Below are 23,258 nucleotides of genomic sequence, written 5' to 3'. Positions count from 1 at the left end.
TTGACCTACACCACAGCTCATGGCAACACCGGACCCTTAACTCACTGAGCAAAGCCCGGAGTCAACCCGCATCCTCATGGATCCTGGTTGGGTTTGTTAGCACTGCGCTGCAAGAGGAACTCCAGGGAAACTTTTTGAAGGCAATTTAAAAGTGCTACACAGTGAAGACATAAATGATAGGAAAGTGAAACAGCCTTCTTGCTGATAAGGAGGAAGTTTGGGTGGTCTGGATAGAAGATCAAAGCAGCCTCAACATTCCCCTGAGCCAAAGCCTCATCCACAGCGAGACCCTAACTCTCTTCAATTCTTTGAAGGCTGAGAGAGGTGAGGAAGCTGCAGAAGAAAAGTTTGGAGCTCAGTGAGGTTGGTTCATGAAGTTAAGGAAAGAAGCCGCCTTCATAACATCAAAGTACAACGTGAAGCAGCAAGTGCTGGTGGAGAAGCTGCAGCAAGTTATCCCGAAGGTCTAGCTCAGATCATTCACGACGGTGGTTACACTGGACGGCAGGTTATTGATGTAGATGGAACAGCCTTCTAGAAAATGCCATCTAGGACTTTCAAAGCTAGAGAGAAGTCAATGCCTGGCTTCAGAGCATCAACGGACAGGCTGACTCACTTGTTAGAGGCTAATGCAGCTGGTGACTTTAAGTTGAAACCAGTGTTCATTCACCATTCTGAAAATCCTAGGGTGCCTAAGAATTATGCCAAATCTATTTTGCCTGTGCTCTATAACTGGAACAAAGTCTGGAAGACAGCACACCCATTTATAACATCGTCTACTGAGTATTTTAAACCCACTGCTGAGACTTACTGCCCAGAAAAAAAAAGATTCCTCTTCTTCGTCTGTTTTTTTTCTGCTTTTAGGGCCGCTCCTGCAGCATATGGAGGTTCCCAGGTTAGGGGTCGAATTGGAGATGCAGCTGCCAGCCTATACCACAGCCACAGCAGTGAGATATCCCAGCCTCATCTGTGACCTACACCACAGCTCACAGCAACACCAGATCCTTAACCCACTGAGTGAGGCCAGGCATCGAACCCACATGCTCATGGATACTAGTTACGTTGTTAATCCAAGCCACAAGGGGAACTCCAAAAATACGACTTCTCATTGGTAATGCAGCTGGTCACCCAAGAGCTCAGATGGAAATGGACAAAGAGATGAATGTTGTTTTCATGCCTGTGACACAACATCCATTCTGCAGCCCATGGATCAAGGAGTCATTTCAGCTCGCAAATCTTATTATTCAAGAAAAACATTTTTTGGAGTTCCTGTCATGGCTCAGCGGAAATGAATCTGACTAGCATCCAAGAGGATGCAGGTTCGATCCCTGGCCTTGCTCAGTGGGCTAAGGATCTGGCATTGCCGTGAGCTGTGGTGTAGGTCACAGACGAGGCTCGGATCCCTCATGCTGTGGCCGTGGTGTAGGCTGGCAACTATAGCTCCGCTTCAACCCCTAGCCTGGGAACCTCCATATGCCATGGGTGTGGCCCTAAAAAGACAAAAAAAAAAAAAGAAATACATTTTTGGGATTCTTTTTGTGGTGCAGTGGGTTAAGAACCCAACTGCAGCAGTTTAGATTGCTGCAGAGTTACGGATTCGTTCCCTGGCCCAACACAGTGGGTTAAAGGATCTGGGCATTGCTGCAGTTTGCCTAGGTTGCAGCTGCAGCTTTAGATTCAATCCCTGGCCCAGGGAACTTCCATATGCTGTGGGCATGACCATAAGAAAAGAAAAAAAGAAATACATTTTATAAAACTACAGTTGTTTTGGGTAGGGATTCCTCTGATCTGGGCAAAGTGAATTGAAACCCTTCTGGAAAGGATTCACCATTTTAGATGGTGGTTCATAGGAAGAAGTCAAAATATCAACATTAATAGGAGTTTGGAAGAATTTGGTTCCAAGGCTAATGGATGACTTTGAGAGGCTCAAGACTTTAGTAGAAGAGGTAGCTTCAGATGTGGTGGAAACAGCAAAAGAGTTAGAATTGGAAGTGGGACCCGAAGATGGGTCTGAATTTCTGCAAACCTTGATAAACGGATGAGGAGTGGATTCTTATGGATAAACAAAGTGGTTTCTTGAAGGAGTTCCCTGGTGGCTAGGACTCGGTGCTTTTGCAGCTGTGGTTTACTTCCTGGCCTGGGAACTGAGATCCCACATCAAGCCACTTTTGTGTGTGTGTGTGTGTGTGTGTGTGTGTGTGTGTGTGTGTGTGTGTTTAAAAAAAAGGAACTAAAAGAGGTTTAGGGGAGTTCCTGAAAAGAGTAACAAAATGAGCAATTTAAAAAAGAAGAAAGTAGCTTCTTAAAATAAGATCTATTCTTGGTGAAGATGCTGTGAAGACTGTTGAAACGACATCAGTATTACACAAACTTAGTTGACAACGTACAGTATCATGTCAACATAACTGTTACATGCACTGGGAAACCAGAAAATTCATGTGACTTGCTTTATTTTGATATTTGATTTATCGTGGTGGTCTGGAACTGTACCCATAGTAACTGTGTTTCAACAAAGCTTTGTTTTAAAAGAGGCAGAAGATCACATTTGGACCACAAGCCATAGTTAGCTGACCCCTGGTGTCGAATGTTATTTTGCATGTTTGTGGAATAAATGAATGAAGGAATGCCCAGCTCATCTCTGTTGCTGGCAGCCTCTCCGAAGTGCACTTGCTCCCTCCATCCTCCCATGAGCTGAAGAGAGCTGAACCTCTAGGTAGGTCCTGAGCATTGTATGGGGGCCTCGTTCTCTTTGCCATGAAGATATTCAACGGGAAACGCTTAGAGGGCAGGAGAGCTGAGGCTGCCAGCCTATCCTCAGATCAGACAAGCACCAGATTTCCTTTGAACTCAATCTCTTAGAGCAGTGCTTCGCACCTGGGATAAAAGACCGGTTTTTGGTTTTTTGCTTTTCAATTCTAATTCATCATGGACTGACACTTTGGTAAACTGCAGTCAAAATCATGGCTAGAAAAATGAGATCCATCTTGTCTGCGTTTCCAAATTCAGTGTCATAAATTTGTTCCTAATGCTTTCCTCACCCTTGTGATCCCTGCTGCTCTATCTATGGTTATATTGCCCTTTTTCTTCCAAATATTGTTTGCCTGAGTGGTCTTCTTTAATGATCGATCTTGCTAGAGATTTTTTATTAATTGTTAAACTTTACTTTCATTAATTTTTGTCAAAGAACCAACTTTTTTGGGTGTTCCTGTCACTTTGTTTTCTACTCTCTTGATTTCTGTTCGTGTAGTCTCTTTCCTGCCATCTTTGGTGTTTATTATTTTTCTAACTTAAGCCAGAGGCTTAGATCATTAATTTTCAGTGTCCTTCTTTTGAGATTTATTTTTCCCTGAATATCCATCTGTACTCCTTCAATCTCTTAATCCTTTCAGTTAAAAAAAAAAAGTAATTAACTTTAAAAAATAATGACTAGAAAGATGAAATTAAAAACAAACTCATACAATATAGAAGCCTAGAGTTATGACCTTAGATGTCGTGGCAATGTCAAGTTGCTTTGAACATTTCTAAATAGTTCCTTCTCAATTTCTGTCCTTTTCTGATCATGAGCTGGTGACTGTTTCATGGACCACAATCTGGGCAACCCTGATTTACGCAAGGAAGGCTTTGCTGTGCCTCTGCCATATTCTCTTCCCTTTCTCATGAGTTTGAATTTTATGATCCAACCGCTTCAGCAAACAGAAGGAGAGGTGAAAAAACTCGATTTTGTTTTCTTCAGTATTCATTCGTTCAGTGGGTATTTATTAAGCCTCTGCTATTCACACGGGGCAGTGACCTGTGTGGGGATGCCACAGTGGACAAGCCAGACCCAGCCCTCACCCTCCTGGGGCTCTCAGCTGAAGGAGGGAACAGATGTTAAGCCCATGAACTGTGATGCGATACATGAAAAATACTGAGTGCTATGGAGGGAGTGATGGGGGCTGACTTAGGTCATGGAAGGCTTTTCTGGGGCAGCAACATTTAAGCTGAGAAATCAAGGAGGAGAAGGCATTAGCCTAATAAAGAAGAGAGGGGAGGGAAGTGCATTCTGGGCCAGGGAGAACAAATGGCACATGCAAAGGCCTTGAGTCTGAAGACTTATTCTTGCAGTTTTGTCTGTATCATTTATAATGGCAAATGCCTGTACCCTCTGACTTAGCAGTTCCTCCCCTTGTAGCCAACTTAGACAAACATTCCAATATTGCATGAAGAGGCATGTCCATCTGTCTTGGGTTGTGACAGCAAAAAAATTGGAATCTATCACCAGAAGCCTGGCTGAATAAGCAGTGGTAGTCCTTACTTTGAATTTCCCTTTGGCCACTAAAATGAATGAAGTGACTGAGAACATGGCTCGAGCAGAGTGAGGAGGGAGCCTGGAAAAGGCAGAGGGCACAAAGGAGAGCAGAGCCCAGGTAGGACCGGGTCACCCAAGGAGTTTAGCTTTGAATCTAAATGCACAAGGAGGAGTTCCTGTCGTGGCTCAGCAGTTAACAAATCCGACTAGGAACCATGAGGTTGCGGGTTCGATCCCTGCCTTTGCTCAGTGGGTTAAGGATCTGGCATTGCCATGAGCTGTGGTGCAGGTCACAGATGCAGCTTGGATCCCACATTGCTGTCGCTCTGGCATAGGCCGGTGGCTACAGCTCCAATTCAACCCCTAGCCTGGGAACCTCCATATGCCGTGGGAGTGGCCCAAGAAATGGCAAAAAAAACCAAAAAAAAAAAAAAAAAGCACAAGGAGACAGACTGGACTGAATAAACTGTTAACCATCCCTGGCAGACTGAGCAAAAGAAGACACTATATAAACATTGCTTGCTGCTGCCATCGTTGTCCCTGAAGCCTTGCACCATCTAGTGCATAAAAGCCTTTCACATCCGTTATTGAGGCATCAAGAGAAGGAAAATAAAACCTAGCTTCAGAATTACCTGCTAGTTGCAAAACGGATCAAGTGGTCTGGCTTTCTGAACCTCAGTTTCCACATCTTTAAAATGAGGAAAGGCAGATTGCCTGTTTCATGGGATTGTCGTGAGAATGAAAAAGGTGTGTGTTTCTGGACACCTCACTCAGAGCCTTAGATGTTCGTTCTTTCCCTTTCTTTTCATCGCCCGACAACTCTGATGCTGGGCATCAGCATCTTCTTTTATAGGGGAGGACACTTCCAGGCTGGGGTTGGAGGAGAAACTCTCAAGGTCACCAAGTAAGGAAGCAAACCATCCCAGACTCCGGCCCAGACTGCTTGACTCCAAATCCATCCGTGTTACCTCACTAAGCATTCTCTTTATTTATGGGGGTGAATGGGTGAAAAGGAAGAAAACCATAGCTACAAAACCATCCCCAGAACTAGGAGTGCTCTTTTAAAAATGCAAATTTAAATAATATTTAAATAGTATTTTATACCTATACGATAGATAAAGCTAAGCATAGTTTATTACATTTTCGATAAAAATACAAGGTATGAGCTATTTATGACAGATCAGCCTCCTCCCTCAATACAATTCCTTCTCCATCCAGTTGCTCATGGAATTGGTGCTTGTGCTTCAGGGGAGCATTTGGCTGAAACAGAAGGCAGATTGGGAGTTCCCATCATGGCCCAGGGGTTAACGAACCCAACTAGAATCCATGAGGATGCGGGTTCGATCCCTGGCCTTGTTCAGTGGGTTAAGGATCTGGCATTGCCATGAGTTGTGGTGTAAGTCACAGACTTGGCTTGGATCCTGCATTGCTGTGGCTGTGGCATAGGCTGACGGCTACAGCTCTAATTGGACCCCTAGCCTAGGAACCTCCATATGCCGCGGGTGCAGCCGTAAAAAGAAAAAAAAAAAAAAAAAAAGGAAGAAGGCATAAAAGTGGAGAGTGTGTCTTAGGGTTAAGCTGCATCATTTTTACAGAGGGAAGGATGGTTTATTTAATATCTTCAGCCCAAATCTTGATGGACATTTAAGCTATTCGTAGAGCTAGTCCTTGGAGTAGGGGGTTGTAAACTCACTATGCTCAGAGCCAGTCAGGAAGCATGAAGCTGACCACACATGCAAAATATGAGACCCTCTTTTTCTGCCTTTCCTTTCTCACTTTTGAATTTGTCCTAGGATATAAAAACAGACAGACAAAAAAACAAACAAATAAAAAAAACTCAAACGCTAAAAAAAATCACTGCAATGAAAAAATAGCACCTTAAAGCCAGCCTCCAAGTCTTGGTGACAGTATGGGATCCAGGGTGACCTGGGAAACAGACAAATTGGGGACCCAACGAGGGTAACCTCTCATCATGTGGGAAACCCAGGCATAAGGTTTCTAGATTGTCCCATTGCTCAAAAGAAGCTATAAGTTTAAATTTTTTTTTGAAACCTCCTGATCTTTAAACAAAAGCAACCAATTTCAGATTTTCCTTTAAAATATGCAGCCAGGACAGACATGTGTGTAAGCTAACCTCAGCTCCCAAACTACCAGTTTGCAGCCCGTTTGGAAGATAACAAAACACGTGCTGTCTTGACTCAGTTGGCCTACTGTGGGTGACAAGGAAGCTTCCTAATTGTGTGTGTCTGGTGCTTCTTTTTCCTCCTTTCAAGGCATCAAGACAGAAGACAGCTTGAACCATTCCCCCGGCCAGAGTGGATTCCTCAGCTACGGCACCAGCTTCAGCACCCCACCCACTGGACAGAGCCCGTACACCTACCAGATGCACGGTGAGTGTGGCGCTGCGGCCACTCCCTGCTGTCTCTAAGGCACTGCTTGTGTTGGGTATCCAGTCGCTCATTGGTTTATTTAGCAGTTTTATTGAGTACCTACTATGTGCCAGGATCTACCTCCGTGGTAGGGTTGCAGTGGTGGACGGAGGAGATAGGACTTCTGCCCTCTTGGCAATTACAGGGCAGGAGGGGGAGACTAACAGTAAACCAGGCAGCAGATGGACGGCTCAGTCCGGAAGGGGTTGAGTGCAGTAAAGTAAATGAACAAGAAGTTTGCAAAGAGCATGATGAGTGGTTGAGGGGTCAGGAGAGGTGAGAGAGGTGACTTTGGAGATGGAGTCAAAGGGCTCTTTGAGGAGGTGACATTGGACAGAGACCCATTGTGAGGCAGAACCAGTCATGTGCAGACCTGGGAGAAGAGGGTAGAGGGAACCGCCGGTGTAAAAGCTGTATGGAGGGAGGTATCTTACTGTGTTTGAGGCCTGGAATAGAGGTCAGTGAGGCGGGAGCAGGGTCACGAGGATGTTGGAAGAGAGCATCTTGGGGAGAGATTGGGACCGAGTCATACAGGGGTTTGAGGGCTGGGGGAGGGCACTGGCTTCGATTTTAAGTGTGACAGGCCAAGCAAGTCCATGGTAGACTCAGAGGAATGCCGGGTGTTGGGGATACTGGACGTGCAATAAAGGAGTTATTATTCTTGGCAGGAGGTTCTGGGCTCCGCATCTTCACCGGGGAGCCTTAGAAAGGGAAGAAACTTCAGTGTCTAACTCCCACCCCACATGCCCTAAGAAGCTGGCCTGCTGGCTTCTCCTGTGCCCACCTCCACTCTACCACCATCCAAAGGCTCCCTTCTCTTTTCTGGTGCCCCATGGGTAGTATGTTGGAACTGATGCATGGAGCAGAGGGCTGGTGGCAGTAATTTTGGGGATCCCCACCCTGGTGGCTCTTTTTTTTTTTCTTGAAAACTGTTAAAAATGACCACTAAAATCTGAAAAGTAATATGCAGAACTGAAAGGGTAATGACAAGATAGTAGGCGCCTAATGAATGATGCCCCTTTTCTTTAAAAAAAAAAAATCGTGCGTATTGTCACTTTATCTTTTTAATTAAGGAAACAATTTAAGTGGATGTCAAGGGCAGCCGTTTAGGAAGAGACAGCAAATGATCTTAGGGGAATATAAGAGAAAGGGTTGATGAGCGTTAATGCCCAGCCCTTGGAATAGCTTCCGTGTGAAAATCTGCAACAGAGTTTGTTGACGACACCATCTGCTAACATTGACCGTACAACTTCATGATGCTCTGAGTGTTGATGCTGGTATTATTCCCATGAGGGATAAAGGCCTGATCTGCCCAGCCTCAGGGCAAGGAGTTTAATTTTGATTGCAAGTGCGGTGGAAAACAGGCAGCATCAAATCTCTTAGGGGTCTGGTAGATTCCCAACATCCCACCTCACTCAAAGACTGCTCTTAGCCGTGGTACCTCCTGCCTCCTCTGATTCTGCTGTCACCTCTGTCTCCCAGTGGTGGCCTTTCTGAGTCCCACTGAAGGGTATAAGCTGCTGGGACCCATCTTCAAGTGGGGAGTGCATTGTGGCACCAATCCTGATAATCAAGGAGTATCAGGATACAGCAATCCTTCAAGTACAGTGATACCGTGAAGACACCGTACTTGAACTTGCATTTGAATCAGTCTCAACCAGTTTTTTCCAGCTCTTCTAGTAAAAACAAAATGTACTGCCTTGGAGCTTCTAAAGCTACAGGGATTGAACAACTAATACCATAGGTCCACCCTTCCCATTCTGAGATATCCCTCTGCCCCATGTGATTAGCGAGTTGGGTTATATGGGCTTGGGGCCCCATCCTTTCATGCATTTATTGTGTATTATGGAGGCACTTTCAGGCACCAAGGACACAGCAGGCAACAAAGGCAATTCCCTCATGGAGAGGGACAGACAAAACAATCAATTAAATAAATAGATCTGTATAGATTGGGCTTAATCATGTGAAGGACAAAAACAGGCTGGTGTGATGGACAGTGATGAAGGGAGTGGTAAGAGACATGACCCTGGAGGTTAGGGAGACTGAGTGACGGACGGGAGCCAGCCCTGTGCGTAGCCGGAGATGTCACAGCCCAGGCAGAGGGACCAGCAAGGGCTGGGAGGCCGGAAGAGGCTTGTGGCATTGAAAGACTCTAAAGGAGACTCAAATCTGGGTGTGGTGAGTAGGGGAGATGAGGCTGGAAGTGAAGCAGGACCCCTTCCTGGACTGAGACAGAGAGAATATATTTTACTTCTCTGGTCCTTATAGCAACCATGTGAGGTGGGCCCCGCCAGCTCTTCTTTACAGGGATGAAGGTGAGGTTCAGAGAGGGGAAGTCACTTGCCCAAGGATCAAAGAGCCAAAACATATCGAGAGCTGGGATTCAGAGAATTCCATAACCTGTGCTCTTTCCTCCAAGTGCTGTTTCCTGGCTCCTTCAGGACTCCAGATACCATCCTAGCCCTGCGTATCCACCTTTCCCCTTAATCCTCCCTAGGATGGAGGTTTTGTCATTCTCCCCATCTTACAGGTGGAAAAACTGAGGTACAAGGTGATAAAGTGGCTTGCCCAAGGTCACATGGCCGTGGCAATGAGATTTGAACCCAGGCATTTGCATTGCTGAGCCCAGGCACATAATCCCACCACCACCCTGCCCTCCACACGCCCATAGATCCATCTAGAAGATGATCCTCCATGGACAAGCCCTAGCCTTAGACCCTACCCCCACCCCACCTACATCCCCATCAGCTCCCCACAAATGGAAAAACATCTCCCACTCTGTTCCCATCCGACCATGGGAATAATCCAGCTTACTTTCTTATCGTCTTCATGGCCCAGATGCCAGCTGGACTTTGTCCCAATTAACTGCCTCCAGTCTAATGCTAATGGCCATAAACTGCCCTTGACGCAGCCCAGGCATTTTGCAAGCCTGTCATATTCCCCCTTAAGTTTTTTTTTTTTTTTTCAAACGCAAACACACAGGAGGCTCACACACTGTGCCCATGTGCTTCCTATTAACTTTTTTTTTCAAGTTGTTCCAGAGGAGAAGTAAACTCTCCAGTGACTCTGTGTTTCAGAACATGGAAGACGTTGGTTGAGCTTAGTTTTTTTGGATGAAGAAGGGGATGAAAAGGGAGCTTGAGACGAGGTTTTAGGCCTTGAAAGCACCAAGGTAGGATAAAACTGGTCCATGTTCAGAATATGGGCTGAGTCTCTTTTCTTTATAAGAATTAAAATCATAACTTAGTAAAAGCAAAAAGAGCCTAAGCAGGGAGCACCCCATCATTTACGGACGCGTAAACTGGGGCATCGCAGCAGAGGGGCTTGTGTAGGGTCACAAAGGAAGCAGTAGGGAAGCCAGGACCTCCCCCTAGGTCTTCAACAACCTGATCTCAGAAGCTTCTAGAAACTCCCCCCCCCCCAACCCTGGTTAGAGATCTGTATCTGCTTGGATAGCGCTGCTCTTTCACCACATGTACAATAAACATTAAAAAGTTCACAGCACTCAGCACTCCTTCAATCTTGGCATCGTTGCTTGTTTTCTTTTTATGTTCACCTGGGTTTTTGTAGCTGAAATGTATTTCTCATGGGTTTGATTTTGTTGTCGTTGTTCCATTGTTGCCTTCTCCCGCTAAAACACTGCAGTTCACAGAAATGACCACGAAGATTAAAAAGAGAAGAGTAAAAAACATCTCAAGAGTATACACAGTAAGAGCTTGCTGGGGAGTTCCTGCTGTGGCACAGTGGGTTAAGAATTCAACTGCTGGGAGTTTCTGTTGTGGCTCAGTGGTAACAAACCCAACTAGGATCCATGAGGATGCCGGTTTGATCCCTGGCCTCTCTCAGTGGGTTAAGGATCCAGTGTTGACGTGAGCTGTGGTATAGGTCGCAGATGTGGCTCAGATCTGGCATTGTTGTGGCTGTGGCGTACATAGGCCAGTAGCTATCACTCCAATTCAACGCCTAGCCTGGGAACCTCCATATGCCGCAGGTGCAGCCCTAGTGGGAGAGAGAAAAGAATTTGACTTTTTGACTGCAGAGGCTCAGGTCACTGCAGATGCTCAGCTTCCATCCCTGGCCCAGCACTGTGGGTTAAAAGATCTGGCCTTGCCGCAGCTGCTGCTCAGATTCAGTCCCCGGCTGGGAAAATTCCACATGCCGCGCGGGTGTAGCCATTTAAAAATGGCGCCCTGGACCGAGGCTGTAGTTACTGCTCTGCCTGATGGCATGACTCAGGTGAGGTGCTCAGACTCGGTTTCCTCACCCATGGAACTGGCATCATAGCAGTTGATGACCCCATAGGGCTTCTGGGAGACTAGAGGGAATTTCATGGGCACATCTGATGAGGTCCATTACTATTTTTCTCATTGCTTTTGTGATAGGATAGCTGAAAGCAATAACTCTTAAGTCAGGCTGAGTTAACTTCCCAGTGATGTAATCCCTGTACCCCCACATGACCTTAAACTGTTACTTCTATTACCTCAGTCTCTTCTCCCATCAAATGGGGATGGGAAAACGACCTACGCATGGAATGCTGCGATACTTAAATGAGTTAATGTGTGTGAAGTCTTTAGAACAGCACCTTGCATAACCTAAGTGCTCTATGAACGTCAAATGTTACTGTTATCCTAATTACAGATCTGACGGTTTTAGGCTCTTCTCAAACCCTCTTCTCTTTCCTAGACTCTCTGTGTCAGGAGGTAGTTGTGGTGAGAGAAAAGAGGAAAACCCATTTGAGACGACTGAGCCCATCATGTCCGCATCAGCAGGTCTTCTGATGAAATCTGCATTAAAGGGGGGGGGTCTTAAAAACAGTGGGAACTCCTTCTTCTATGGGAAGCCCTTTTGTACTTACCAAAGGCCAGGGAGCCTTCATATGGAGCTCAGAACCCAACATGAGCAGTTTAGGAGCAACGTGGAAATGTGTGGCTCAAGGATGTATAGGAAAATTAAAAGTCCAGCGGAAGGGTCTAAGCCAAGGATCTCAGCCCAAGACCTCCAAGGTCCATTTGTGCTGGATTCATGAAATGCAGCATCTCTGTAACACCAGAGAGGTGTGTGACTTTGGACAAACTTTCATGCTCCTTGTTTCACAAAGACTTGCTGAAAAAAGTAAAGAGGTCAGGGAAAGTCGTTGTCAAATATATCAAATGCATTTGGTACATAGTGTGCAGCACAAAGTTAAATAGATTATTTTCACTGCAGGACTCTTCAAAGCCTTTGCTGACTGATGCACCTTCATGACTCTCCAAGAGTGGAATTCAGTAGGCAGTTTGCCCAGGTAGATCTGAACAGGGAAACCTCTCCCCAAGCTAATGTTCTGGCTCACTGGGAAGCCCTGGATGTCATGACCATTAGGCTCCTTCCTATGTTAAAATTCTTTTTGAGTCTCTAATTTTTTTATTTTTTTTATTACTCGAATTTATCACATCGGTAGTTGTATGATGATTATAACAATCCAATTTCACAGGATTTCCATCCCATAACCCAAGCACATCCCTCCACCCCCCAAACTGTCTCCTCCGGAGACCATAAGTTTTTCAATGTCTGTGAGTCAGCATCTGTTCTGCAAAGAAGTTCAGTCTGTCCTTTTTTCAGATTCCACATGTCAGTGAAAGCATTTGGTTTTGGTGTCTCATTATTTGGCTGACTTCACTTAGCATGATAGTTTCTAGGTCCATCCATGTTGCTTAAAATGCCGGTATTTTGTTCTTTTTAATGGCTGAGTAATATTCCATTGTGTATATGTACCACATCTTCTGGATCCACTCCTCTGTCGATGGACATTTAGGTTGTTTCCCTGTCTTGGCTATTGCAAATAGTGCTGCAATGAACATCAGAGTACATGTGTCTTTTCTCTGGATAGATGCCCAGGAGTGGAATTACTGCATCTAATGGTAGTTCTATTTTTAGTTTTCTGAGGCATCTCCATACTGCTTTCCACAGTGGTTGCACCAATTTACAATCCCACCAACAGTGTACTAGGGTTCCTTTTTCTCCACACCCTCTCCAGCACTTATTGTTTGTAGACTTTTTGATGATGGCCATTCTGGCTGGTGTAAGGTGGTACCTCATGGTGGTTTTGATTTGCATTTCTCTAATAATGAGTGATGTTGAACATCTTTTTGTGTGTTTTTTTGGCCATCTGTATGTCCTTTGGAGAACTGTCTGTTTAGATCTTCTGCCCATTTTTTGATGGGGTTGTTTGTTTTTTTGGTATGGAGATGCAGAAGGTGTTTATAAATGTTGGAGATTAATCCCTTGTCAGCTGATTCACTTGCAAAGATTTTATCCCATTCTGTGGGTTGTCTTTTCGTTTTATTTTGGGTTTCCTTTGCTGTGCAGAAACTTTCAGGTTTGATTAGGTCCCATTCGTTTATTTTTGTTTTTATTGTCAATACTCTTAAGAGGTGGATCTGAGAAGATGTTGCTGTGGTTTATGTCAGAGAGGGTTTGGCCTATGTTTTCCTCTAAGAGTTTTATAGTGTCTGGTCTTATATCTACGTCTTTAATCCATTTTGAATTTATTTTTGTGTTTGGTGTTAGGGAGTATTCTAATTTCATTCTTTTCCATGTGGCTGTCCAGTTTTCCCAGCAAAAAGACAAAAAAAAAAAAAAAGGAAATTCCATGCCCGTTAGCCATCATTTCCTAATTCCCTATCTGCTAATACATTTCCTTTTGTAATAAGAAAAAAAAAGTTATTCCTTTACATTCATTTTTGAGCAAGTTATGCATTTATCTACTTTAAATATCTCCAGAAATCTCTATCCCACCTTCATCTAACGTCCATTCAGTTTCCAAATCCCCACCTAGAGGATTGTACTAGGTTCTTGTGAACCCATCCAGAATTTCCTTTTGAAAATGCAAACAAACATGAATAGTCTATTATATTGCATATTTCTCTTTTTTTTTTGTCTTTCTGTCTTTTTCTAGGGCCACACCTGTGGCATATGGAGGTTCCCAGGCTAGGGGTCCAATCAGAGCTGTAGCCATGAGCCTACGCCAGAGCCACAGCAACGCAGGATCCGAGCAGTGTCTGCAACCTACACCACAGCTCACGGCAATGCCAGATCCTCAACCCACTGAGCAAGGGCAGGGATCGAACCTGCAACCTCATGGTTCCTAGTCAGATTCGTTAACCACTGAGCCACAACAGGAACTCCTATATTGCATATTTCTATGACAAGAAATTAACTCATATGTGATTCATAAACAAGGAAATGATTTCAGTATAACTCCAAAGGTGTGTTGGTTCGTTTGTTTTAAGATTTTCTCCTTATCACTGGTTTTAAGCAATTTGATTTTGATGGGCCTTGGTGTAGTCTTTGTGATTCTGGTGCTTTGTGTTCATTGAGCTCCTTAGCTTAGTGAGCTTATCATTTTTATCAAATCTGGGGAATTTTTGGCCATTATTCAAATATTCCCCAACCCATGTCTTCAAGTTCACTAATCTTTTTTCTGCACTATCTTATTTCTTGTTAATTACACTCCAGTCATTTTTTTTTTAATCTTATGTATAGTTTTCATCTCTAGAAGTTTGATTTGGGTCTTTTTTATCTTTCTTTTCTCTACTTAACACATCTAGCATCCAGCATTTCCTCTGGCTTCTTGAATAGACAGAATATAGTTACCGTACTGTTTTAATGTCCTTGTCTATTAGTTCTATCATCTGTGTCATTTGGAGGTTTTCATTGATTTTTCTCTTCATTGTAGGCTAATATTTTCCCTTTGCATGCTTGATAAGTTTTTTGTTTGTTTTTTGTTGTTGTTTTTTTTAGGGCCATACCCGTGGCATATGGTTCCTGGGCTAGAGGTCAAATCAGAGCTACAGCTGCCTGCCTACAGCACAGCCACAGCAATGCCAGATCCAAACTGCATATGTGACCTACATCACAGCTCATAGCAATGCCGGATCCTTAACCCACTGAGTGAGGCCAGGGATCAAACCTCCATCCTCACGGATACTAGTCAGAATCGTTTCCACTGAGCCACCGCAGGTACTCTGGTTTGATAAGTTTCGATTGGATGTTAGACATTGTGAATTTTGCCTTGTTGGGTGCTGGGTATTTTTCCATTTCTGTAAATAATCTTGAGCTCTGCTCTGGCATGCAGTTGTTACATGGAAGTAGTTAGTTTCAGTCTTTCAAGTCTTGCTTTAAGCTTTGTTGGGGGAGCAGAGTAGCATCTGGTCTAGAGCTGCCTCTACCTAACAAACTTTTCCAGTACTGAGGCGAGCCTTTTGGAGTATCCCACCCAGTGCCCCATAGATTATGTGGTTTCTAGTCAGGCTGGTGGGAACAGGAACTATTCCCAACTGTGTTATGAGCTCTAAGGGTTATTCCTTCTAATCTTTTTGAATGGTTTTCTCCCAACCTTGAGTAATGTCTTCACAGGCATGTGCTGGTCAGTATGCAAGTGGACTCTCACTGGGAGCTCTGCAAATCCCCAGGGCACTCCCTCAGGGCAGTTCTCTCTTTTCAGATCTCCTGCTCTGCGAATTCTAACCACATTGCCCACCCTGGGCTTGCAGCTCCATCTCCTCAATCCAGAGAGACTGCTGGGTGCCAGTTGTGCCCCCCTGCCTGGAAGTTTTCCAACCAGGACAATCATAAGGATCACCATCTGTTTCCTCTCGCTCACGGATCATTATCTTTCCATAGCTGATAATTTCTTGGCAATTTAGTTTTTAAACTATTCCCTGTGGAAGGGTAAATCCAGTCCCTGGGACCCAGTCTGGGCCAGAACTGGAGGTACTGCTACTTTAGTTCATTGGCATTTCTTCCCAGCATATATGGTAACAGAAGATGAGTGCAAAATACATAACACAGGTAAAGACAACAAGCTTTGTAGGAATACGGTTCCATCCCTGGTGACTCATGTTCTTCCTCTGACCTCAGTTTGGCCACATGCTCTGTTTTAGAAGAACTTATGTTGCAGCTTCCTCCAATCTTTGTGTCTTTTGCCCTTGTTTCCATAGTTTCAGACCTCTGTCGTCCTTACACCCCCTTCCATCAAAACACCTTCACCTCCTTTTTAAGGGAAAGTCCTATATTTAATGTAGCACTTCTCTATATAGTACTTATTTACTTATTTTTTTCACTGTGCTATTATTTTTATTGGGATTATTATTGCTTTGGTTAATGCTGTGGTTAGTAAGTTGCATTGCTTTTGAGCAATCTGCCTCAACCTTACTTTTTCCCATAAGCCTCATCATTTTAGTGCACAATTTTGCACAACACATGGCCTCTCAGATTATAGCAAGAACTCTTGCTGTAATTCTTGTTTTGATAGTAACATAGGTAACATCCTATACAGACTCTTTTCACTTTGCTTTCTTCATTTAGCTATATGTCTTGGTGAACTTTCTAAGTCAGTATATAGAAAATCTTCCTCATTCTTTGAACAGATACCTGTTCTTCCACTGAATGATGTGCTGTAAATGTTAGCCAGTTCCATATTGCATGTTTCCAGTCTTTTGCAATTACCACCAATATGGCTCTGAATAACCCTGTATGCGCATCTTTTTATTTTTCTGCAAGTATATCTGATGGGCAAGTTCCCGGAAGTAGAATTCAGGGTCAAGGGGAAAGTCCCTATTTAAATTTGGTAGGTATCTCCAAGTTATCCTCCATAGGGATCTCATCAATTTAAATTCCTACCAGGAGTTCCCGTCGTGGCGCAGTGGTTAATGAATCCAACTAGGAACCATGAGGTTGTGGGTTCAGTCCCTGCCCTTGCTCAGTGGGTTAACGATCCAGCATTGCCGTGAGCTGTGGTGTAGGTCGCAGACGTGGCTCAGATCCTGCGTTGCTGTGGCTCTGGCGTAGGCTGGCAGCTACAGCTCCGATTCGACCCCTAGCCTGGGAACCTCCATATGCCGCGGGAGCGGCCCAAGAAATGGCAAAAAAAAAAAAAAGGCATAAATAAATAAAAAATAAATTCCTACCAGCAGTGCCTGAGCATTCCTGTTTCATCAACCCAGTATCACCTAATTATTGGAGTTTTTGCCACTCTGACAAATGAAAAGAAAAAAAAAAAAACAGTGTCTCAGTGTGGTACTAATTTGTAAGTGCCTTTTGCAAGGTTGGCTGTCTTTTCAGATCTTGGATCAATTTAGGTTTCCTTTTCTGTGACCTAGGAGATGAGACTTGAAAAACTGTGCCAAAGAAGAACAGTGAGATACTAGGCATACCAATATTGAAACATGTTATAAAGCCTCAGTCATCTAAAGAGCATGTTTCTGGTATTTGAATAGACTAATTGACTAATAGAGGAGAATGTATGGTCCAGAAAGAGACAAAACATAGGGCAGAAGGCATCTTAAGTCAGTGGGAAAAGATGGAGTATTCAATGAATGGAATTGGAACAACTGGTTACCCATCTGGGAAAAAGAAAAAAGATCCACTCCTATTACTATATACTAGAAGAAAATCCAAATGGATCAACATTTTAAATGTCAAAAGTAAAACCATAAAAGTACTGGAACAAGAATGAACAAAATTTTTATTACCTTGGAGTGGAAAAGGCTTTTCTAACCATGACTCAGAAATCCAGAAGCCGTCAATGAAAAGATTGACAAGTTTTGACTACGGTTGTTTTTTAGGGGGTGTTTTCATTTTGGTATGGCAAAGAACCCCAGAAGTAAAGTCAGAACAATGAGAACAAACAACAAACAAAACAAAAAACAAATGGCTCGCTGGGGTGGAATGTTTCCATCTCAAATCAGAAACAAATTGTTAGTCTTTTTGAAATAATTCTACAGTTCTGTGAATTAAACTGCCTGGGATGTGATTCTTCTAAATGAAAGAGACCAGGAGCCAGGTGTACTGTCACAGGGAGGGGTGGGGGCTGAGGCAGATTGGAGGGCACCCATCCCTCAAAGCTAGGAGGTGGGTGTTATACAGCTTCAGCTCGTTGCTGCTGCGCTAGAATGGGGTCCCAGAGACACCAGAGCTTTCCATTTTTCAAGATAATCCTCAAAACTATATTTTAATGTAAAATCTCAGTTTTTTCAATATTGGCAACAGATTTAAACATTCTCTTTAAAAGACCTTGTGAAGCAGATGGACATATATAAGGCGGGTCTTTATGCCTCTATCTTGCAATCTGGTTCCTTTATTTCTTAACCACAGGTTATGAGAGCAGGAATGGAAGGAGAAAATTATAAGCCAAGTGGTGACTTGGAGGGCCAGAAAGATCACCCCTTTTTTGTCCCCACCTCTGATTGATTTAATCAGTGAGGCGCATCCCGGAGGACTTGAGTGGTGGGTGTGGTTATAGCTGAGCTGGAACCCAGGGGCTTCCTGGTGAGGTAGAATATTTCCCTATTTCTTCTTGGCAGCAGCAATTTTCAGGCTGTCCCGGCCCAGCCAGTTTGGAGCAGGCTTAGTCTGCCTGGTCTCGCTGTGTCGGTCAAGACAGGAGCCAGGCTTGGCATTCCCGCAGGTGGCTGGAGTGAGGTCAGGTTTCCTGGTGTGAATCAGCAACTCTTCTGCACACGATGAAGTGGGCGATGTTTGCCGATACCTGTCAGCACTCTTGTGCCATGCAGCGCCTCCACCCTGGTGGTTACCTTCTCGTCACCTTCACGAGCCTTGGCAGGTTTGCTCCTGCCTGAGCTGAAGTCTTCTGGATTTGGGACATGTCGAGGTTGAATGGATTGCCTTTTCCTCTGGTTATTATAACGCATTGGATTTTGTCACCCCCATCTCCAAGAGCTGCTGGAGATGAGAGATGAAAACAGCTGGAGAGATTGAGTGTTACCTTGGGATCAGAAGGGAGCTTGGCAAATAACAGTTCGCTGAGGCACTATTGGCCTGTGTACCTCTCTGTGATGATAAAAACGTTCTTGTCTGTGTTGTCCAGTGTGGTAGCGACTAGCTGCCTGGGACTGTTGAGCATTGAAATGTGGCTAATGCAACTGAGGAACTGAAGTTTTAATTTCGTTGGATATTAATTAATTATAACATACACACACATGTGGCTAGTGGCTGCCATACTGGGCAGTGCAACTCTAAGGGATGATTAAAAGCCAGCTCTTAACCTGGTTGCTACTGGAGTTGAGTAAGGGTAGTTAGTAGGCTTCAGGGACTGAATGTTCACGTCCCCTTAAAGTACATATGTTGAAGTCCTAACCCTTGATGTGATGGCGTTTGGATATGGGGCCTTTCAGAGGTAATTAGAGTTAGGTTAAGTCATGAGGGTGGGGCCCTTTTAATGGGATTGGTGTCCTTACAACATGAGGAAGAGAGAGCACTTTCTGTCTTCTCTTGTACACGTTGATAAGAGGCCATGTGAGGACATCAAGAAGGTGGCCCTCTGAAGCCAGGAAGAGAACTGTCATCAGGAACCAATTCAAAAAAAATTTTAGGAGTTCCCATTGTGGTTCAGCAGTAACAATTCCAACTAGTATCTGTGAGGATGTGGGTTCAATCCCTGTCCTTGCTCAGTGGGTTAAGGATCTGGCATTGCCGTGATCTGTGGTGTAGATTGCAGATGTGGTTCAGTTATAGCATTGCTGTGGCTGTGGTATAGGCTGGCAGCTAAAGCTCTGATTGGACCCCTAGCCTAGGAACTTCCATATGCTGTGAGTATGGCCCTAAAAAGCAAAAAAAAAAAAGAAAATTTAACTTCTTAAATTTTAAATTTTGTATAGAAACACAAAAGACCCCAAATAGCTAAAGCTATCTTGCAAAAGAAAAACGGAACTGGAGGAACCAAGTTCCCTGACTTCAAGCTATACTACAAAGCTACAATCATCAACACAGTATGGGATTGGCATAAAGACAGACCTATAGATCAATGGAACAGGATGGAAAGCTCAGAAATAACCCTATGCACATGTGGTCAACTAATCTGTGACAAAGGAGGAAAGAATATTCAATGGAAAAAAGACAATCCCTTCAATAAGTGGTGCTGGGAAAACTGCACAGCTACATGTAAAAGAATGAAATTACAACACTCTCTAATACCATGCACAAAAAATAAACTCAAAATGGATTAAAGACTTAAATGTTAGACCAGATACTATAAAACTCCTCAAGGAAACCATAGGCAGAATACTCTTTGACATAAATTACAGCAATATCTTTTGTGATCCACCTCCTAGAGTAATGAAAATAAAAACAAAAATAAGCAGATGGGACCTAATTAAACTTAAAAGGAACCAAATCAGCCAGTTACTATGACCTCAGACTTCCAGCTTCCAGGTCTATGGTATTTTGTTATGATAGTCCCAGCTAACTAAGACAGTAGATGTTTTTGAGACATGTAAAAGCAGAAGAGTATTTTTTTTTAATATTTCTCCTTTGGAGATGCTTCATTTCCTTCTCTTCTTGCCCTCACAGAGCAAGGTATTTTCAAGGCAAAGCTGCAGAACTGAGGGCATAATAAATACGAAAAGCTGTGCTAAAGGTCTGCATGTGGAATTGAGAGCTTATAGGGAAAAGGCTGTTGCCTTCATAAAGCCATTATTGAGGGGATATTAATGGAGCATCTTCTCTGCACCAGGCACTGTGCCAGGTGCTAAGAACACCTTGTGAACAAGACAGATAAAGTACCTGCCCCCATGGAGTTCACAGCCCAGAGTGGGGAGACAGAGCATAATCAAATGATGGCACAACACATGTAAAATCACACCTGTAAAGTGCTAGGAAGTGGGACCAAGATGGATTCTACAGCTGTCGGACCCAAGCTTGTTCCTGTCATTTTGTCCGAGACACCTCAGGTGTCTGGCCCACTGGGTCAATGTGTGGGACTGCCTGGGTGGCACCATGATGAACTGGGGAGCCCCAACCGTACATAAGGGGGCAGCTCCACACCTCTAAAACTTTTCGTTGCATGCAGTGGATCAGTTATCCCAAATTTAAAAAAAAAAAAAAAAAAAAAAGACAGAAATCCAGAAGTTTATGTTTCCCAATTAAAAAAACAAATTATTGGCAACAAATTAAAAAGAACTACTGTGCAGGTCAAAACAAAGCACATCTAGGAGTTCCCCACTCTGGTGCAGGAGGATCGGTAGCATCTCTGAAGCACTAGGATACGGGTTCAATCCCTGGCCCAGCACGGTGAGTTAAGGATCCAGAGTTGCCACAGCTGCAACATAGGTCATAACTACAGCTGGGATCCGATCCTTGGCCTAGAACGCCACATGCCAAAAAGAAAAAAAAACAGAAACAAAATCAAAGCACATCTACAGACAGGATTCTGCGCCCAGGCCACCATTGTGCTAACCCTGTTCTCCCGAGACCCTGGGGAGCAGGGATGTCAGGACAGGGGACTCCGCACTTAACTCTTGCCCTCAGGAGCCCATAGTCCAGCCCATAGAAAGCAGTGGCATCCAGCCCAACAAACATCCCTCAGGGGTCCTTTTTCTCTGGGGCTCCAAGATGCTAGTGGAATGAGTTCACCCGTTCATGCCACAAATGCATGTAGAGCAAAATAGATGAAAAGCCTGCTCTTCTCAAGCTGACGTTCTGCGGGAGGAGATGTAATAAGAAAAACAGTAAAATGTACAGTAGGCAAGATGGTGATAATAAGAATGATGGCAAAAATGAAAGAAGGACGTGCTGGGGGAGCAGGGTTTTTCCGATAGAGTGGGAAGGCTTCACGGAGGAGAAAAGCCGCTGAGCAAAGGCCTTCGAAGGAGGGGGCGGGGATGGGTGAGGCTGCCCCAGCAGGCCCTGTGGGCCGTTGTGAGAACTTTGGCATCTGCTGTGGGTCTCAGACATGAGCAGAGGGTGGCGGTTGAGCAGGGGAGTGACATGCTACGTCTTAGCTTTAACACACCCCGTCTGGCCACCATCTAGTGAATACACTGCAGGGGCAAGAATGAAGCAGGAGACCAATGAGGAAGGGACTGCAGTAGCTCAGGCGAGAGATGGTGGAGGCTTGACTCACAGGTCGAGGCGGAGGTGGGGCGAAGTGGTCAGACTCTGGGTGTATTTGGAGCGTGGAATTGCTGGCAGGTTGAACGTGGGGTGTGATGGGAGGTGTTTGGAGGATGGGGAGATGGAGGCAGGCTAGTGGAGCACTGGGGCCCTGGGAGTGCTCCCTGTCCAGCATCCAGACTCTCAGGGAGGGAAGGCTCCTGGTCTGGGTCTCTCTGAGGCTCAGGGAAGGAGCCTCATTTTCAGCCCAGTTTCCCTTGGGAGGCGCTTGGGACCTACAAGTGGAGAGCGGCCTAGAGACCAGGGCTGTTCCCATCCAGCTTCCCAGTCTCAGTGCCCCCTTTTTACCACAAATGTCCTAGAAATCCCCTTCATTATCTTACAATTTAATTCATACTTGACCTGCTTGTATGTATCTTTTAAAGTCAAGCAGAATGCCCTTGCTTTAAAATAATCTATACACTCTGTTTTTGGACTTGTAATTGCTTGTAATTGCTCAGGCATGACCCCACTACATAACATAATGACATAGTCAGATACACCCATGGGAAAACTCACGAGTTTGTGGCTGACAAACTGGGCTACCCGGCCAGTCCAGATATCACCAGCAGTGTGGCTGCCCGGTGACAGGAACTTCCATTATGGTAGACAAATCTTGGTGGACCCTGAATGAAACAAAGGATGGCCACCCTTCTATTGACAGTAGTGGTGTCATTGGGCAATTACCCTGAAGCAGTGACAGCCTGCGGAGACATGTTATCCCAGAGGTCCTAGGGATAAGGCTCACTGAACAAATTAAGATGCTCAGATGACATGATTTATTGAGTTGACTTAAAACAGGGTAATAAGGGGAAAGAGACAGAGTTGACATGGGTAGGATCGGGTACAAGGAGATGGAAGAGCCACACAGCCTGGATCCTGGGTTCTGTGTGTGTCCTCCCTCTCTCTCTCTCGGCCCCATCAACCTTCCTGATGATGGCGTGCAGGGTCAGTAGGACTAGAGTTCAAGCCAAACAAGGGGCTCAACCCATGACAGGTGCCTAGAGGCAGCTCACTCCTGCTCTACAGGAGTCACGCACAGGCAACCCTGTCTGGCCACACTGTACACTCCCACTACTCTAATGGGCAGCCATGATTTGGGGCCCTATTTCTAGGGCAGAGGGTGTTTGGGGCCAGAATGGCACCAGAATGGTTGTCGCCAGTGGGTGGCCAACTTGGGGTTGACATCTGTTGGTGTAGAGATTCCTCTTCCCATTTAAGGTTTACCTCCTGCCTTCTATAGAAGTAACACCTGTGTTCCTTCTGTCCTTTTTATCATGTGTTCCACTCATTCTCTTTTTATTATCTCATGCAAGGTTACTAACTTTCTTATTCCCTGTTCTTAACACATCTTTAGAATTTTGCCAGTTTCTCACAAGCTACTCGATTGCTGAGTTTATATAAGACTTCCTATGCAGTTTCATCCATTCCATCTCTTTTTTTTTCTATTTTCTACATAGTGTCATTGAATATTGTCAAATAGTTGATTAAGAATAATCAAAAAGGAGTTCCCACTGTGGCACAACAGGATCAGCAGCATCTCTACAGGGCCAGGATGCAGGTTTGATTCCCAGCCCTGCATGGTGGGTTAAAGGAGCTGGTGTTGCCATAGC

At 44.6% G+C, this 23,258-nt stretch overlaps 1 protein-coding gene across 3 annotated transcripts in view; it reads left to right on the top strand.

Moving 5' to 3' along the window:
- EYA2 (EYA transcriptional coactivator and phosphatase 2) overlaps positions 1-23,258 on the top strand; it is a 278,029-nt gene that overhangs the window by 110,536 nt on the left and 144,235 nt on the right. For all 3 annotated transcript variants that reach the window (XM_047770951.1, XM_047770952.1, XM_047770950.1), the window contains one exon: positions 6,562-6,678. In XM_047770951.1, coding sequence (XP_047626907.1) covers positions 6,562-6,678 — 117 coding nt within the window. The remainder of the gene's footprint in view (positions 1-6,561; positions 6,679-23,258) is intronic.

Source organism: Phacochoerus africanus, chromosome 3, assembly GCF_016906955.1.
Source record: "Phacochoerus africanus isolate WHEZ1 chromosome 3, ROS_Pafr_v1, whole genome shotgun sequence".
NCBI lineage: Eukaryota > Metazoa > Chordata > Mammalia > Artiodactyla > Suidae > Phacochoerus > Phacochoerus africanus.
Note: the sequence above shows the minus strand (reverse complement) of the source record. Positions and strands in the feature narration are given on the sequence as shown.